At 53.0% G+C, this 17,877-nt stretch overlaps 1 protein-coding gene across 6 annotated transcripts in view; it reads right to left on the bottom strand.

Annotated features, from left to right (window-relative positions):
* ANKS6 (ankyrin repeat and sterile alpha motif domain containing 6) overlaps positions 1-16,351 on the bottom strand; it is a 49,309-nt gene extending 32,958 nt beyond the window's left edge. For 4 of the 6 annotated variants that reach the window (XR_009346321.1, XR_009346320.1, XM_059141838.1 and 1 more), the window contains exons 1-8: positions 15,922-16,351; positions 10,726-11,228; positions 8,194-8,238; positions 7,311-7,515; positions 6,230-6,336; positions 4,492-4,640; positions 3,197-3,395; positions 2,361-2,410 (exon numbers count right to left, since the gene is read on the bottom strand). Coding sequence is in view for 4 of the 6 variants with exons in the window: in XM_059141838.1 (XP_058997821.1) it covers positions 2,361-2,410; positions 3,197-3,395; positions 4,492-4,640; positions 6,230-6,336; positions 7,311-7,515; positions 8,194-8,238; positions 10,726-11,228; positions 15,922-16,280 (1,617 nt within the window). In the remaining 2 variants the exon portion in view is untranslated. The remainder of the gene's footprint in view (positions 1-2,360; positions 2,411-3,196; positions 3,396-4,491; positions 4,641-6,229; positions 6,337-7,310; positions 7,516-8,193; positions 8,239-10,725; positions 11,229-15,921) is intronic. The other 2 variants (XM_059141835.1, XM_059141836.1) reach the window with 1 other exon arrangement.
* Between the last annotated feature and the right edge of the window lie 1,526 nt (positions 16,352-17,877).

Here is a 17,877-nt window from a genome sequence, read left to right as displayed (position 1 = left end):
GGATTGTCAAGGAAAAGCATTCACACAGTCCACACTAACTTTAATTAAGAAAAGACAGTGGACTTGGTGCCAGATGGCGCTTTGCAGGGAAGGGCATCCCACAGCTAAACCTGCCTCAGGAGCCGAGCACGCGTGCATCTCCACTAGGACGACTGCAAACGCCCACTCGGCAGGGCTCCCTGGCCATCCTCCATCTGCCCAGGGGCAGCCCAGCACGCCGGCACCTTCCACCAGGCATTAGGAGGTGGGATGGGGAAGCGCCACGGCAGGTGGCGGCTGGGCAACCTGGGTCCCACCCTGGCTTCCCCGAGCTCTTCTGAGAGTCTGTGAACAGGGCTGTCCCGTCAGGACCTCAGTAACTTCAACCTGCAATGAGGGTCGGACGAGAAGTGGACTAGGGATGCACCCGGTTGCAACGCGCTCACCCCTCAAAAGGCATTTTCACTCCTTGAGGTCAGAGTCTAAATTGTTGCAAACTTTCTGGAAGGCATGACAATGCCCACTGACCACTGACCCAGAAATCCTATTTCTAGAGGTTTATCCCCAAGGAAACAGTCAGGCAAGCAGGGGAAACTGAGGCATAAGAATATTCATCAGATCTGTGAAAACAACAACTAAAACCCCAAAGTCCATCAGGTGAGCCCTCACTGGTCTGTGAGGCACAGTCCCATGACGAGCGTCGTATCATGCGGCTACTCTACGTGCTGTGGCTAACGAGTGTTTAATGGCATGCGACAGACGGTCAGACGAACTGTTAGTTAGGTCAGGCTCAGCACAGCATAAGGAAGAGAACAGTGCCGACCTCCCAGGAATGCAGGGGAGGCTGAATGGGCAAACATATGTTAAGTGCTCCTAATGGTGGCCGGCCCTTAGTAAGAGCTGTGAGACGTATTTGCCGCTGTCATATAGGGACGCCATATACTCGTAGAGGCTAAAATACAGCTAGAAAAATAGTCAAAAGATACAAAGCACAAAATGTCGTCATGATCCTGTGTATCATCAAAGGTGATTTTATGTTTCTTCTTTATACTCAACTGCATCTTCCAAAATCTTGGCAACAGCCCTTCTCATACAAAAGTAACTGCTGTTGTTTAATGAGATTAGCAAGTGTGAGGCAGCACAAGTGCCCACCTTGGTAAACTGGTCTAGAGACAGGGATTCATACCTATCGCACAGCAGGACAAGGCTGAAAGAGCAGATCCCTCTGCACTGGGCTCCAGGTGCCACCGGTCCCTGAGGCAGCTGAGGCCCTCACTGGGGAAGCTTCTGCTCCCTTCTCCTCTCCAATACTGCCCTCTCCTGGTCAGCCTTCAGATTAGGGTCCTAGAGCTAAATGGACTTCAGTTTAACCCCAACCAGGAGGGTCTCATTTCAAACAGAAGCACATGAGGTCCAGAGAGGGGAAGTCACAAGTCCAAGGTCACACAGCAGATAACTGTGAGCTCCTTCTGGGCCAGGCGCTATGCTAAGAACTTCCTGGGGATAAACTTATTCAAACAACCATGAGGAATAGCGTCCCTTATGTCAGAGACTGCCAGCCGTCCCCCAGTACCCGTCTTCCACATCTTCCTCAGTAGACACCCCTGACACTATGATGAGACACAGCCACCTGGAACGGAGACTGCATTTCCCAGCCTCCTGTGCAGCGACTCCCACGTGACTGCATGCTGGCCGACCTGACATAAGCAGAAGTGGCATGTGGGTTCTCAGGAAACTTTAAAGACACATGGTATGTGCCCGCAGCCGCTTGTCTCTCCCCTCATCTCTCCTGCTGGCTTGAATGGCCACAGCTCTGGCAGCCGTCTAGGTAACAGAAGCCAAGTATGGGTAGAAGGAAGCATGTCCCTAATTCCATGGGTCAACGTACCAGTCCTGAGCTGCACTTGAGAAAAATAAGCTGCTGTCTCGTCTACGCCACTGTCATTTGAGGACTTTCTGGTACTCATAGCCAAAACTAATCCTGACCCACCTCTAGTTCACAGATGAAGAGACAGAGGCCTCTCGGGCTGCAAGCACAGCCTCCTCCGTGACTCCTGACTCCCCACAACCAAATTAGTGAGTCCAATGTCCCCCATCAAGTCCTACCATTCAAAGCCCTGTCCTTAGTGCTGCCTCCCTGCAAACACCATCAGGGCTGACATCTGGCCACTGAGCACCAGCACAGACTTACCCATGGCTTCTGGCTGGCATCTGTTCCCCACCCCCTCAGTGCCAGAGCTGTGACCAGGGTCACACGTTTTGATATCAACCCCATCTGTGACCACCACAAAGACAGACACATGTCTATATCCAGCCTCGTAAATCAATCAACTCATGACTAGTAGAGACCTGAAATGCTTTTAGAAAAGCCCCACACTCACCATGGTGGTCAATAACACATCTTCTTTGTCTCCTCTCGTGCTCCCAGGACCTGAGAGACAAATGGAAATTTCCTGAAATGATCCCCCCTCCAACTCCAAACGGGTTCACGGCATGAGGAAGAGTGACAAGGTCAGCATTCATCCTGGAAAACCAATTCTCCTGAGTGATTTAATATTTAATAATAATTGGTATTCAATATCTGAACAGAAGGAAAATATTTAAAAGGTATCTCTTGAAGCATGTTTTCAGCTTTTCCATAAACCACTGCCATGCGGGTCAGACAGTGGAGGACCCAGCTCAATAGTCTGTCTCAAACAGCGCTGCTGAAGGAGCTCATCTAGGGGCTGGGAGTCTGGTAGAAGGGATGTGATTTAATCAACTGTCCAATCAGTGTGGGATTCTCCTTTGATCCCCTGGCAAAGTCATCCAATCTGTTGAACATCTCCAGCGGTGGGAAGTCCATTACCTACCCCACAAGCCCCCACCAGATAACTCATTCTATTTTAAAACCTTCCAATGCTAGAGACCAATCATCCTGGACAGGTGGGGAAAGCACCTATCAGAGGCAAGGGACAGGCAGGGCCTGGCCTCTGGTCCCTCAGCAGGGTGTGTGGGACCGAGGCCAGGGACTCTCACCACCACCATCCCCACTCTACCATGCTGACTGCACTGGTGTCCCTGCTTCTCAGTCCTTCCCTAGACCAGCCACTCTGCTCCTGTGTCACATCCCAATAAGCATCTCCCCTCTGACATCAGCCCAGGAGACAGGACAAAAGGCAGAGAATTTGGGTCTGACCATTCTGAGAATTCTACAGCACATGCAGTGTTTTCTTACCATTCTCTTTCATGGTAGGGGCGACAGCCTGAAGCCCCAGGCGCCTTAGCTTATCCTGGGGGGATGCCCGCATCGTGGAGTCCAGTGCTGACTCTGGCTCATCACAGAAAGGCAAAGGCTGGTTGCTGGAGAGCCCACGGGGCAGGGTCTGCGTCAGTTTGAGCTTCCGGAACCGATTGGACATTCGGTTCCACCAGGACTGCCAAGGAAATGCAGAGCAGAGGTCGTGCTCCAGGAACACCCAGCCTGGGGGTGGGGACTACACTTTACACAGGCTTCCCCTCTGCTCCCCGGGCGCATGACAAGTTCTCCCAAACAGCCACCGCACCCTCTCCCACAAAGCCATGGTTCTTTCTAAATCCTTTCTGACTCAGCTCTTAGGGGCGACCCTATCTGCCACCCCTCATCTCACCAATCTCCACCTCACACAGATCGAGAATCGGAGACCCAGATGGGGTGCCCACTTGCTCGGAGTCTTATAGTGAGTCGGGGACAGACAGATGGACAAGAGGTGATGCCAAACACGGTAATATCAGTCACTGTGTAACCTCCTCTCCCAATTCCTGTGTGAGTGAGAGATGTCAGTGGACACTGCAAGGCCTGGGACACCTGCTCCAGCAGCTGACGTCCCCCCACTGAGAGAGGGGGGACCTGTACCACCCCCCACTGAGAGAGGGGACCGGTACCACCCCCCCAGGGTGTCCCATAACCCTGGGACACACCGGGAGGGGAGGCCAGGAGGGCGCGGCCGCGGCGGCAGCGAGGACGGGGCTGCAGGGACCTCTGCGAATGACAGCAAGAGGAAGACCTGGGGCTTGCGTGAGCGATGCACAGGCACAGGGGGCCAAGCATGCAGATCATGGAGGTGCCAGAACCCCAGACAGGATGGCGGAGAGGAAGGTGGATTTCAGGCAAGTAGAGAAGATGGGGAGCATGGGAAATTCAAAGAAGAATACTCGGCTCGCAGTTAGCAATGAGTAACTGGAGGTCATTCTGGAATTTCCAGAAAGCCACAGATGCAGGCCCATGGGCAGCGGGGAGACCGGAGAACAGCACCAGCAGCAGTATCCCACGTGCAGACACAGACGCCGCACACACATGGCCTGGGAGGAGAGGCATTTGGATCCCCCCCCATATCTGCCATGCTCACTGCTCACCCCCAGTTTACTTCCTGCTCCTGCTGGGCCGCCCTCACCCTAGCCGAAACCAGCCCGGTGTCAGTAGGAAGCGGCAGGCATCCTGCAGCCTGTCAGCCTCGCTCTCTCTCTAGCCCTGGAGGACAGGAAAAGGCCAACCTTAAGCCCGCCTTTGTCATCGGGCAGCACTGGGACGCTCCAGGGCTGTCGAGCCTTCGAGTGCGGCAGAGGCGGTGGGTGGCTGGGCCGGCCTTTGTCTTTAGTCACCTGCATGCAGACAGATGCCAGCAGTCGAACAAGTTCCGTGTCTATGGACACAAAAGGCAGCGCTTTACCTGCAAATACGTCCATTGGGCTACGGAGGGGAGGGGGCTCAAGGAGACCCCGCTTGGCCTCAGAACTCATTTCCCCACAGAAAGATCGACGGGCAGCATGGTTTAAGAGGACAGACTCTGCAGCCGATGGCGGGGGCTTTGGGTCTGCCTCGGCCCCTCCCTGGCTGTGCAACAGCAGGTGAGTGAGTCTCTGGGTCTCTGGAAAGGGCTGCCAGTAGGCACCACAGGAAGGCATGTGGAGGATTCAAGGGAATTCCTGCCTTAGGTAAGAGCTTAAGAGAGGTTGGGTCTTGTTATTATTACCTGGGTTACCAAAACAAAACAACGCAATAAGTGAAATTGACAAGAAAACACTACAAACTATTAACAGTGTTTTCCTCTTGATAACTGTTTCTTTTTTTTCACTCCAAGTGTTCAATAATAAGCATGTGTTTCTTTGAAAATTTCAGGCAAAAAGTTTGTTTAAAAAAACTCACTAGGAAAAAAAAATCGACTAGCGAGAGGGTAGGGAAGTGATCGGAAGCCAAGGGAGAAGAGACACAGCGAGACACGAGTTTGTGTGAGGAAAGGGTGCGTGATGCAGGGATGAGTTCGGAGGACGCAAACTCTTGGCACACCGGGAGGGTCTCTGATGAGGCGAAGCGAGCTTACTGGACTTGGGCAGAGGACCCCAACTCGCCGGCTAGGTCAAGCCATCTCTCTTGACCCTGGTCACCTCCCCTCCACATGGGGACATGCAGCTCTGCTTCTCCTCACACACCCTGTGAGGATGAAATGGAACCAGGTAGGTACATGGGGTCTGCGGTGGGGGCAATGCCAGTGATGAGGTAGGGCGCTCCGGCCCACCACCCCATAGCCCAGGAGGTAAAGACCTCTGCCAAGGCCAGCAGGCTGGGATCTGGCTCACAGCTCAAAGTCTGTGGGTCAGAAGGGCCTCCCAGCCTCTCTCCTTCCCTGGACTGAAACTCCAGGGCAACAGGAGACAGGACAGACAAACAGACTCTGATCCCTGAGTTGCCTGACTGGATGCCTCAGGTCTGAGAGGAGGGTCTGTCACAGTTGGGGAGGGCCCAAGGGGAGCAGCAGATGCCTGCGGGGACCAAGAAACATGGGAGTATGGATGGCGACACTGCCAGCAGAGTGCCCTTGACCCAGCGGCCTCTACCTACACAATTCAGCACAGGGGGCCATGGCTTCATGTCTGCTTCTCCTTGTCAAAGGGGCTTTTCTGTTTTCCTGAGAGTCAGGGTTTCTGGCTCCAAAGCCCTGGTACCATTCTGGGGCTTGTGTGGCCCACTGAGGCAGATTCGTGTCTCGCTGGCCTTCCCTCCTAGGAGACTCCCTGAAGGCCGGTGCCGGAGAAGCCCAGAGGTTTACCTGGTGCCAGCCCAGCCTTTACTGAGGAAGGAAGCCCCTTGTCTGAGGACCCGTGGTGAGCTCCTTGGGGCTTAAGAGTGACTTCCCCCATGAGTAAGCAAGGGCTGAAAACAAAGACGACTCTCTCCATTCCTAGCCAGAGAAAGGCTGTGCAGGTTTACAACCCTTTTCCAGAAACAACCCACCAGGATCACTCAGCAGCATCACTAGGTCAAAGGCCGTGTACCCGTTTTTTGCACGAAGAGTGACATCAGCCCCTTGGTTTAGCAGATATTTGACAATTTCCTTATTCCTGGGGAGGAAAGAAAAAGCCAGAGTTAGAGGCACTGAAAGCGAAAGCCTGGCTTTGTTCCTGGGCAAGCTGACGGTATTAACTACAGTGCCCCATCCCAGAGCCCAAAAGAAGGGCGTGGAAAGCTGCCAAGGGTCTCACACTCCTCCTTCCCTACCCCATGGGCTGATCAGACGCGAATGTGATGGAAACCAAAGCCGAGGTGTTCTTTCCACAAACCAAAAGAAAACTACGTGGCCAACACACCCACATATAAATTCCCCACTCCTCCTGCCCTAAATCAGGACACCCACACTGTAGAAGCCCCACATAGGCCAAGGTGTCTGATGCAGAAGCCCGAGGCTGACCAAACAGTAAAACAAACTACTTTGAGATGACACGGGAGAGTGCTGTGATCACCTGAAACAGGGAAGGAAGGGCCTGTTATGTGGAATCAGACCACCGAGCCACTGTAAGAAGGTCTGCAGCTCCTGGTCTCTGGGTGAGCCTCCCTGGGAGAGGGAGAACAGGAGGAGAACAGAAGCACCAGTCAATGACGGTGCCTATTCAGAAGGAGAGGGTGAGGACAAGATTCACTGCCAGTTGCTGAGAAGCCAACGGTATGAATGGCTCATGGAAATGATTCCAGTGGGACACAAACTTAAGGACAGCAGTGTGAACACTCCAAACCAACCGACCACTGTTCCACTGAAATCTACTAGAGCCACTTATCTGCCTGCATAAAATGTTCCTGCTGCACAGTTTTTATGGGCACTGGTGAATTCTGTGATAAGGTCACGGGCATCAGGACACAGAATAGGAACGCAGGATAGAATGAGCGTGCACCACTTTGATTTGTGTGTGTGTGTGCCTCAAGGTCTTCCCAGCCCTTGAGTTCATCTGTAGTTTCTCGGGACCAGAAAACCCCTTCAAGAAACCTATCTGAGCTCAGGGTATCGTAAGCCTTCCATGGAGGGAGCAGAGCTGGTACTGACCCGTGGTAAGTGGCCTGCATGAGGGCCGTCCAGCCATGCACGCTGTCCTGCTTGTCAACGTCAGCATGCCTCTCCACCAGCAGCTGCACCAGAGGAAGCTGTCCCATGACCGCTGCCAGCATCAGCGGGGTGGCCCCATCCCCGTTGACCAGATTCACATAGTTGGGGTCTTCGTCTGCAATCTCTTTGACCAGCTGGAAGTTTCCTGCAAACAGAAGAGGGAGATCTGGTGGTCTGCAGGCAGCGGGCTGCCGGATGACTTACCCAGCAGGTTTCAGTAACAAACAGGTGCTCAGCCTGCCTCTGCACTGGGGTGCTGGGCATCAGAGGGGCGACAAAGGTGAAGAAGAGGGAGCCCCCATCCTCAAATCTCTTGGTAAGGGTCGGAGGCAAGAACAAAAATAGTTTTTCTAAAAGAGAGAAGTGTTATTGATATCCCAAGAGAACAGATGAAGGAACATGAAGGGCAATGTGTTGCAGACAGCTCAGATCTCCCTGGGGAGTGAGGATCAGGGAGGGCTTCCTGGAGGTGGGGTCTACAACAGGAGAGAGTTCTGGCTTCATCACAATGAGAGTGGAGTGGGTAGGTAGGCCATGAAGCATTTCAGAGGTAGGGAAAAGCCAGAACATAGCCACAGGGTTTGGCAGGGGGGTGGGGGTGGGGGGCTGGGAGAGCAGTCTGGAATTTGTGTGTAAAGCATCATAATGACTACCAGTCTCCAGGGGCTGAACCACCCTGTGTGAAACCACCGAGTCAGGAAATAACAAAATGCCTGTTTCTTTCTCAAACACTCTGGGTGGCCTTGAAATGGATTACAAATACTAGGTTGGGAGAATGTCCCTATATCCATAAATCTCCAAAAAGATTTTCTAAAGTGCTTACCCATTTTCAATGCATGGAAAATATCAGGCCGCCTTTTCTCCTCATCTAGGTAAACAAAGATTTTTAAAGTTAACCACAAAAGATTTAATAGAATAGAAAAGTCACCCACATGTAACAATACAGCCTAGCTTTAAAAGTGATCTGGTTTCCCAAGCAATCTGATCAGAGACCCATGTAACAGATGAGCCCGGCAGCCTTTCTGGAAGAGTTAGAGAGTGTCTGTAGATTCCCCCAAGACAGAACTTGGGTAGTCAACAGGCCAACAAAACCTGAAGAAGCAGAACATTTCCTGATCCCACACCTATAAAGCAATCATTTTGGGGTATTCCAAACTTTGGGATGTCGTCTCTTAGCTGTAATAGGAAAGCATGGTCTTGGAAAAATCTGGATTCCTATGAAAAAACATTAAAAAAAAAAAAAAAGCGAGTTTTCTCTACTAAAAACTAAAGGTACAACCCTGAGATAATCCCAAAGGAGAGAATGGAGACACTAAGCAGCTGAGCATAGGGGGAGGTCATGGATGTGGCCACCAGAACAGCCCAATGTTCACTTTTGTTTTCCTTCCCAAATAAGAAGCAATCTGAACAACTCTGAGTCTGCACAGCCTTGCAGATGTGGCCCCCTGCAAACCCCCTGATGTTTTTACCTTGGTCCCTGCAGCCCAGCTGGTACGGGAGGCCACGCCTATCCCCAAACCTGGGCCTTGTTGTACCCACCTCATGCTGGCCCCTCTCCATCGGTCACCTTCCTCCGAGCCTGAGCTGGTAGGTACTGTGCTACTGTTAGAAAACAGACATCCTCAGCACCAGCATCCCTGTAGGTGGCTGAATGCAAGACTTCTGGCAATTCCACGAACTCCAGAGACAGAGTTCGTGGAAGGGGAACTGTGAGGGGTGTGAGAGCTGCCAGGGGAACCTGTGGCTCTGGGCTAACTCTCTGGGCCGGGCCAGCCCCCTCAAGCACCTGGGAGGAAGCTGCCGCCTGGTGCAGGGATCACCAAGTTTGAAGTGAGTGTGTTGGAAAGTGAGTGTGTATTTCCAGAATGATCACTCTCCTCACCAACAACAGGGGGATAACATGTTAACATAGGGACGATGTGGTGATTTCAGAGATCAAGAATAGAAATGGGAAATGCTCCAGAAATCCACACAGCAATTTTTGTTCTCTTGACCAGTGACTGGCACCCACCCCAGAGAGGGTATTCCGTAACTCCAAGCTTCTCACAGAGACATACGGACAGGACCATGAGACTAAGTGTCTAATTCTGCTAGTGCAATACTATTAAGAAAGGATTCTGCATCTCAGTTTTAAATATGTCACATTCCTTTAAGTATATAAAAGTCTAATTTGTTGTGGGCGGAGCCTTCTCATGGCAAGACCCTTTGAGGAAAAAGCGAGTCCTCTGGCCTGTGTGATGGTTGCTAAGCAACCATCCGATACAAAACATACAAAACAATCACTGACCCTCTAGCCTGACCCCAGAAGGCTGGGGGAGCTGTGCCACTGAGGGTTCCCTCCTCCTTCCAGATGCCAGGGTTGCCATCTGCAGCAGAGCAGACTGGGGACCCTGCCCGAGCCCAGGAACAACCCCAGTAGGGCTCGGGGGGTACCTTCTTGTAGCTCACAAGAGGGAGAGAACTGGGGCAGGGGGTGTCTTCAGGGGAATTTCTTGGCATCTCACAAAAATAGCTAGAGGCTAATGGTTATTTATTTAATAATCTATCACTAAGAACACACTTTTGCCCTTGCTGCTGGCCTACCTGAAGGCTCTTCCCTGAGAGCCTGTTTGGAGCACTCCCTCAGCTCCTGCAAGCCAGCTGCCATCTCACCTGCTCCAGGAGGCCACCCACCAGGGGCAGCCTGCATCGCCCCAATCACCACCACTCCCAAACCTCAGCCTTGCCCATCTCCCACCCCCAGCATGGTACTGCCCACCTACCATACTATATACTTAATGTTTATTTCCTGCTTCTTGCCTATCTCCCCTACAGAGGCCAAGGTCTCCATGGGCAGAGGGCACATTGTTCTAGAGCAGGGGTTGGTAAACTACAGTCCTGGGCCAAATCTGCTTCCCAGCTTATTTTGGTAATTAGTGTTTTACTAGAACACGCCATACTCACTCATTGACATATAACGTACGGCCGCTTTCTCTCTAACAGAATTGAGTGGTTTTGACAGAGGCTGGCCTGCAAAGTCTAAAATATTTACTATCTGGTCCTTTGCAGAAAAAGTCTGCTGACCCCTATTCTAGAAAGATCCCCGAACCTCCTGCATCAGAACTGTCTGGTTGAAAAGAAGGGTCCTTGCTATGGGGGTTCCAGGCTCTTCCCACAGATACCAAATCACTCCAGAAGGTGGCCCTTGAACCCGCAAATAATAGGCTCTCCAACTGATTCTTATGCACAGCACAACTTAAGACCCACTGTTCTGTAGGCCAGACTCTGATTTGTACATGCCCTCTGGTTGGGTAAGCCTCAGCTTTTGTCATTTAAACGCCATTTAGGGTCCAGGTTGGTGGCAGCACAGCCTGACCTGTCTTGGGCCTGACCGTGGTCAGTGGGTCCAGGTAGTCTGCAAGATCCCTATGCTTGCGGTCCAGTGCAACCTCGAAGGCCGTCTTCTCTAGCACACTGAGGTGGTCAGGGTTGGCCCCCTTCTCCACCAGCTGCTGGGCCACGCCAAGCCTCCCAATGAGCGCTGACAGCATCAGCGGGCTCCAGCCCACAGTTCGGGCCACGCGATTGGGGTCCGCACCCCACTCCATCAGTAGACGCACTACGGCCTCGTGCCCATGCTGGATGGCAGCCATCAGGGCTGTGATGTCCAACAGCTCGTCCCTGCTGTCCCCTGCCCCCGGCTGCTCGCTGGAGGGGCTGTGATGGTCCACAAAGGCACCAGCTTCCAGAAGTAGCTTCACCACGCCCAGGTGGCCACCCCGAGAGGCCACAGTGAGCACACTGGCCCCTAGCCGGTTCTGGGCGTTGACATCAGCCCCATGGTCCAAAAGGAGATGTGCCACACTCACGTGCCCAAATCTGCCAGGAAGACAGAGAATTAGTGACGCTAACATGGAGCACTGACACTGAGACAGCTTATGTAATTCTCATCTGTCATTAATTATTAAAGTCATAATAGCAACTTAGAGTAAAAGGTCTTCTTCTCATTCTTTTTAAAGATTTTATTTATTTATTTGACAGAGAGATCGCACAAGCAGGCAGAGCAGCAGGCAGAGAGGGAGAAGCAGACTCCCTGCTCAGCAAGGAGCCCGATGTGGGGCTCGATCCCAGAACCCTGGGATCATGACTTGAGCCGAAGGCAACCACTTAACCAACTGAACCACCCAGGTGCCCCAGAGTAAAAGGTCTTCTTCTGGTGCCAGGCACTGTGCTGGCCCTGCAGGTCCACCATCAAACGTGAACAACTGCTCTGTCTGGGTTCAAATCCAGCTCTGCCAATCACTAGCTATACGACCCTGAGAAAGAACTTCAGCTTCTTCATGCCTTCATTGCCTCACCTAGAAAACAGGGATATATCACTGTGTCTGCTTCAAGGGCTGTTAAGGATGCGACGAGTTAGTATATATTAATAGAGAATACATGCAGCACTCAGAATAGTGCTTGGCCAAAGGAGCACTGCGTAAGTGTTAGATGTTTTAATGATCATTTGACCTTTTATGTTACACTAAGTACCGATGTCACCCAACTGGTAAGAAGTGGTGTCAGGGTCAGAACCCAGGTCTGTCTGAATCCTGATGTCCCCACTTTTTCCCCTACACCATGCTGCTTCCCACATCCCAGAGAGTTCATTTTATTTCGCTTTGTAGCCTTGCAATCTACTTCTATCTGTGCTGACTCCCGTAGGCAGGGCTCAGGGCTGACTCATGTCTACCCATCCCCAAACACATGCAGAAGGTCCTTCAAGATGAGCCAGGGCACTCCATGCCAAGAGGAGTAGCCCGGCTCTGGTCAGCAGAGATGGGCTCACCAGAAGCCTGCTGCCACCTGCTGGCAGGAATGCGGGCTGCCAGGGGCTAAGAATTGGGCCTGGGCGGGGCCCTCCTCCAGGAAGCAGGAGCTGGCCAGGGAGACACAGAAGCGACCACCAACCAACACCAATACCAGGAAAACAGATACCTCTTCCCAGCAAAACCTCTGCCTTCTTTAGCCACCAGAGGGCAGGAAAGATCTGTTTTGCAGGGTTTTGGTTGGCACACTTGGGGCTGAACAGCGAGTGTCTGAGCTGGAAGGAGCCTTGGACTAACCAAAAAGAATGACGGGAAAGGGGTCCGGAGCACCAGATCATAATGCCTGCGTAACGTCTGCATCTGCGAGGCAGCGTTTTGGTTCTCTTGTCTCATTCCCCTCCTTTCCGGAAGTGAGTTTCGTACCTCCTATAAACCTAGGGCCTCCCTTCTCCCTGTGGAGGCAGAGCCAAGGCCAAACTCTGATCTGAACTTAAAAATACCTACAGAGACGTGAACCTTAACGGCACCGGGTCACCTCAGCCTCTGGAGGGAGAGCTTGTGAACTGGCTCCTCCAGCTCTAGGGGGACTGGGCCTGTCCCTCCTCTTCTCCAAAAGCAGAAAGGAAGCAAATCAAAACCACAAGCTCAAATGCAGAAAACTTCAACCCCAGCCTGTCTCCCTACCTCCAGTCGTATTCCTTCTCGCCCATCCTCCGTGGCAGGATTGCTCCAAGCTGACGGCCTGAAGAGGCCTGTCCACCTTGACCAAGTCAACTTCATGTCCACCCAACCCCCACGGCATCCCCGCCACTCTGGCCTGTACTCACCAATTCTACTCCTCCCATGACTTTGCCTTTGCCGTTCTGCCTCTCTGCCCAGAGCACTCCCCTGTTCATCTTTCCTAAGTATACCATCCTGCTTCAGGATTCAGCTCGGAGTTCACGCCCTCTGAGCAGCTTCCAGGACCCCTTCCCGCCATGAGTTCAGGTGCCCTTCATCTAGGCACCTGAAGTCCCCCGGTCCTCGCCTCTAGGATGCACCTGAGCCTTCCTTCTACCATTATGTCTGCCTGTTAGATCGTGCGCTCTCGGAGGACAGGACGGGGGGCTGACCGACAGTGGGGCTCAGTAGATGGTGTTAAATAAATGACTGGCATAGCCAAGCAGAGAATGGTCCAGAGGTGGGCCATGGAAAGGACCACAGAACTCATTTATCCTCCATGGAAGTAGAGAATTTTTAAAAACCACACTATTTCGTTTTCAAGCGTAAAATAAAACCTAGGATAACTCCTCACAGCAGATTAAAAGGTACTGTCACATTTTTATCTCATTTGATCTTAATAAACCCTGAAATATTTATTTTTAAGATTTTATTTTATTTGACAGAGAGAGACACAGCGAGAGAGGGAACACAATCAGGGGCAGAGGGAGAGAGAGAAGCAGGCTTCCTGCTGAGCAGGGAGCCCGACACGGGGCTCAATCCCTGGACCCTGGGATCATGACCTGAGCCAAAGGCAGATGCTTAATGACTAAGCCACCCACGCGCCCCAATAAACCTTGAAATAAACTGATAATGCCCATTTCACAGATGAGGAAACTGAAGACCTGAATGGTAAGCAGAGCCTCTTCTTTTGAAAGTGATAAGAGTCAAAACTTGAACCTAGACCCTAAAACCCCAAACTCCAGCTCCTCTGGTACAAAACATTATCAGATAGAAAGAAAAGGAGAGAATTTGAACTGAAATGCTGACACCTGGAATACTTTCTGAACCCACAGGTAGCCCAAGAGGTCATTCAATTGGGCTGAAAATATAAAACAATTCAGGGAAGGCTGGGAGAATTTTGTGGATGCTCCGTTTCTAATACGTAATTACTGAGGATGGGGAAGTGTGGGGCTTTCTGAACAGCAGCTGTGATTACCAACTAATTTCGGCAATTAACACCTGTGTTTAAAGACCTGGCACAAAGTCCTACTGCCCAAAGTACTGGGCAGAGAGGCCACACTGGCAGGCAGAGAAATGAAGGGCAGGAGAAGGAAAGTAAAGAGGCCAAGGGTGAAGTTAGGACCAAAGTAAACACCATGCAACCTGTCCATTTAGCATTTGGCCAATTTGTCAAGGAGCTTCCCCGTGGCCAAGACCAAGAGGAAATAGTCAGCTTACAGGATTGGTGGCCTAGAACAGAGGCCAGGGAGCACAGGCTCTGGAACCACCCGCCAGGGTGTGAATGTGGCTCTGCCACTTAAAAGCTGTGTGGCCTTGAGAAGTTAACTCTCTGAGCCTCAATTCCTCATCTGTAAAATGGGGGTGACAATAGTACTTACACAGGCCAAGGTTTTTGTGGATTAAATGAATTACTTCACTGAAACCCATGCTTGACACAAAAAGTGCTCAAAAAAGCTTACCATTTTTAGAATAGGATAAAACATGAATGTAACCATTTTTTTTTTTACCATTTTATTTATTTACTTGACAGAGAGAGACACAGTGAGAAGGAACATAAACAGGGGGAGTGGGAGAGGGAGAAGCAGGCTTCCCCCTAAGCAGGGAGCAGGATGTGGGGCTCGAACCCAGGACGCTGAGATCATGACCTGAGCCAAAGGGAGACGTCCAACCGACTGAGCCACCCAGGTGCCCTAAATGTAACCATTTCTGATACTAAAACACCCACCAGAGACCAAACTGAGGGGTGCCTGCGGCCTAAGATGATGGCCAACAGGGGTGAGGGACTTTACTGAATATCAGAGTCCCCCTCCCACCAGCGCTTCAAATCCCCTTCATCCTGCTTCCTGAGAACATCTCAAACATCTAGTTGCTCTCCACTGTTCTCTCTGCTCTGGTCCAGGCTACCATGACCTCTCCCTAGACTGCTGCAATCGCCTGCGAACCAAGCTTTCCGACACTAGCCCATCCCTCCAATCTGTCCTCACCCTGCAGTGAAAGTGATCTTCCCAAAACATAAATCTGATTCTGTCACTCTGCCTAGAACCTTCTATTGCTCCCCAGGGCCCTTAGGATACCTCATCTTTCTCAGCCCTGTCACACAGCATCTGACTCCTCTGGGGGGGGGGGGGGCGGGGAGGGGGGCTCCTCTCCCACTACTTCCAGTCCCCTCCTAGGACTGACATCCTTCTAGCAGTCCTACCAATGCCTTACGTTCATGTTTGCTTTCAAACATTTGCGTGAGCCTCCTATCACGCCCTTCCCCCCTCCCACTTCTTCTGTCCTGGTTAATTCTTACCCAGTCTCGACCTGAAAATATACATCATTCTTACCAAAAACCTTCCTCCACTTCCACGAACTGGGTCTGCCATCCCCAGAGCTCCCTGCCCTTTCCCCATCATCTCTTGTCTGGTCTGCCCACTGGCGCTTGAGCTGCTCCTGATGCGGCTGTGCCTGGCTCCCATAGTGTCCCTATCACCCAGCCTAGGAAGGGTAGGTAGGTAGGTTCTTAGGAAACTCGTGTTGCAAGAAAGGATGAATGAACACCTCTAGGATGATAAGTCTCTAAGATTCTATTCAACGCGGTGTTCAGATTGTTTCGAAAAGCCCGCTGTTTCTAAGATTCTGATTTTATTGTTAGAAAGCGCTCCCACTTCTTGTAGAATCCCAAGCTGCTCAAAGTTTACCATTCCAGCTCTCTCGAACGAGTTCTTGACTCGTTACCTCCCGGGCCGTCTGCAGGGGCGCCAGACAGGGCCGGCCACCTGAGCCCGCCCGGCTCCGGGGACCGCCGACACCACCCCCGGGGATCCCGGGCCCCTCACCTGGCTGCCTGCATGAGCGCGCTCCAGCCGTAGTGGTTGCGGCTGTTGACCGAGGCGCCGCGGCGCAGCAAGAAGCGCACCAGCGGCTCGTGGCCCCCGGCCGCGGCGAACTGCAGCGCCGTGTTGCCCGCCTCGTCCGAGCAGTCCACGGGCACTGGAGCTCCGGCCGCCGCCGCCGCCGCCGCCCCGGGCCCGGCCGCCTCGGCCCTCGCCGGCTCCGCGCCCGCCTCGGGCTCCGCGCTGCGTTCCGCCGGCTCCGCCGCCCCCGCCTCGAGCAGCCGCCGCGCCGTCTCGGTGTCGCCCTGGTCGCAAGCACGCAGCAGCAGCTGGAAGGCCGGGGGGAGCCCGCCCTCGCCCATCGCGGCCCGGCGGCCCGCGCCCCTCGGTCTGGCCCGCCGCGCCGGCTCCGCCCCCGGATACCGCGCGCCAGCGCCCCCTTCCGCCCGCCGCCCGCGCGCCTACTGTGTGCCGGGCGCGCGCCGGGGGAGCGGGGCCGCGCGCCTACTGTGTGCCGGGCGCGCGCTGGAGGCCGGGCCGCGCGTCCTCGCCGCGCCAGGAGGGACAGTGAGTTCCGGAAAGCTCTGAGGCTAACCCGCCCGCCTCTGCCCGTGGGGCGCCGGGTGACGGCCCTCCCCGGCGGCTCAGGGGACTTCCTGTCCCGCGCGGAGGTCGGAGCGCCTGCTCCAGCCCACTCACGCAGCGAGCTCGGAACCACCGGGTCTGGGTCCGCCGCCGCTCGGGCCGGGCCTGTGGCGCGCAGCTGCCCCCTGCCCCGCCGGCGCCGGGCGCACAGCTGCAACTTCCCAGTTGTTGGCTGAAGCGAGGCTCGGATGGGTCCACTCTGCACCCGGCCCCCGGGACGTCCTGTGGGGCCTTCAGAGCCGGTCCGTACCTGGGGATTAAGGCTACAAGCGCCTCCTGTACTTCCTCTCTTTTCATCAGTGATTCTTGAATCGGCACCATCTGGGACACTGTTACAAATGCAAATTTCCTGACTCCACCCCAGTCCTACGGGATCAGAAATTCGCGTGTGGGGCCCAGCTACGTGTATTTTAGCAAGCCCTCCGGGTGATGCTCGTGCATACTGAAGCTTAAGGTCCATGTCTGATCCTCGCACCATCCCGTCAGCCACAAGGGAGGGCTCAAGTGACCACCCCCAGTTTACAGAGGAGACACCTGAGGCTTAGGGAGATTAAGTCACAGGACTCTCCTGCAGGAGCAGGGTGACTGGGACCCCGGTCTTCTGTGCTCTGGGCTCAACAAATATTTATGAAGTGCCAACCATGCACTGTTCTCAGTGCTGGAGAAGCTGCAGGAACAAAATAAAATCCCTGCTTTCCTGGACCTCACAGTGGAAAAAGACAATCTGTAAATACACAAACAAGTAAGTAACTTATACAGGTGTCAGCGATGAGTGCTATTGAAACAATAAATAGAGCATAACCTAAATCCTAGTACATAGGTTAAAGGATGGGGTATTGGGACGCATGGGTGGCTCAGGTCATGATCCCAGGGTCCTGGGATCCAGCCCTGCATCAGGGCTCTCTGCTCAGCAGGGAGCCTGCTTCTCTGCCTTTCTCTGCCTACTTGTGATCTCTGTCTGTCAAATAAATAAATAAAATCTTAAAAAAAAAAAGGATGGGGTATTATTTTATAATAGGATGGGTAGAGAAAGTATCCCTGAGAATGTGACACTGGCACAGACCATGGAGCCAGGCTGACATTTGGGGAGAGTGCTATCCAGGCAGAGCGGGGGGAAAAGCTTCTAACAAGGGCAGCCCTGTTTGCAAACTGCTTACACCACCTGCTCCTTGCGATAACATTAACATTCTGATATGTTATTCTGATATGATTTGCTTCCCTAGACTCTGAGCTGTGGTCCGAAAGCTTCACGGAAGGCCAGATACAATAGGTGCTCAGTACATGATGTGTAAATGGCTATGTCTTGTGTACATA

Source organism: Mustela lutreola, chromosome 12, assembly GCF_030435805.1.
Source record: "Mustela lutreola isolate mMusLut2 chromosome 12, mMusLut2.pri, whole genome shotgun sequence".
In the NCBI taxonomy this organism is placed as follows: Eukaryota; Metazoa; Chordata; class Mammalia; order Carnivora; family Mustelidae; genus Mustela; species Mustela lutreola.
The sequence above is the reverse complement of the archived record's forward strand: the minus strand, read 5'-3'. Positions and strand labels throughout refer to the sequence as shown.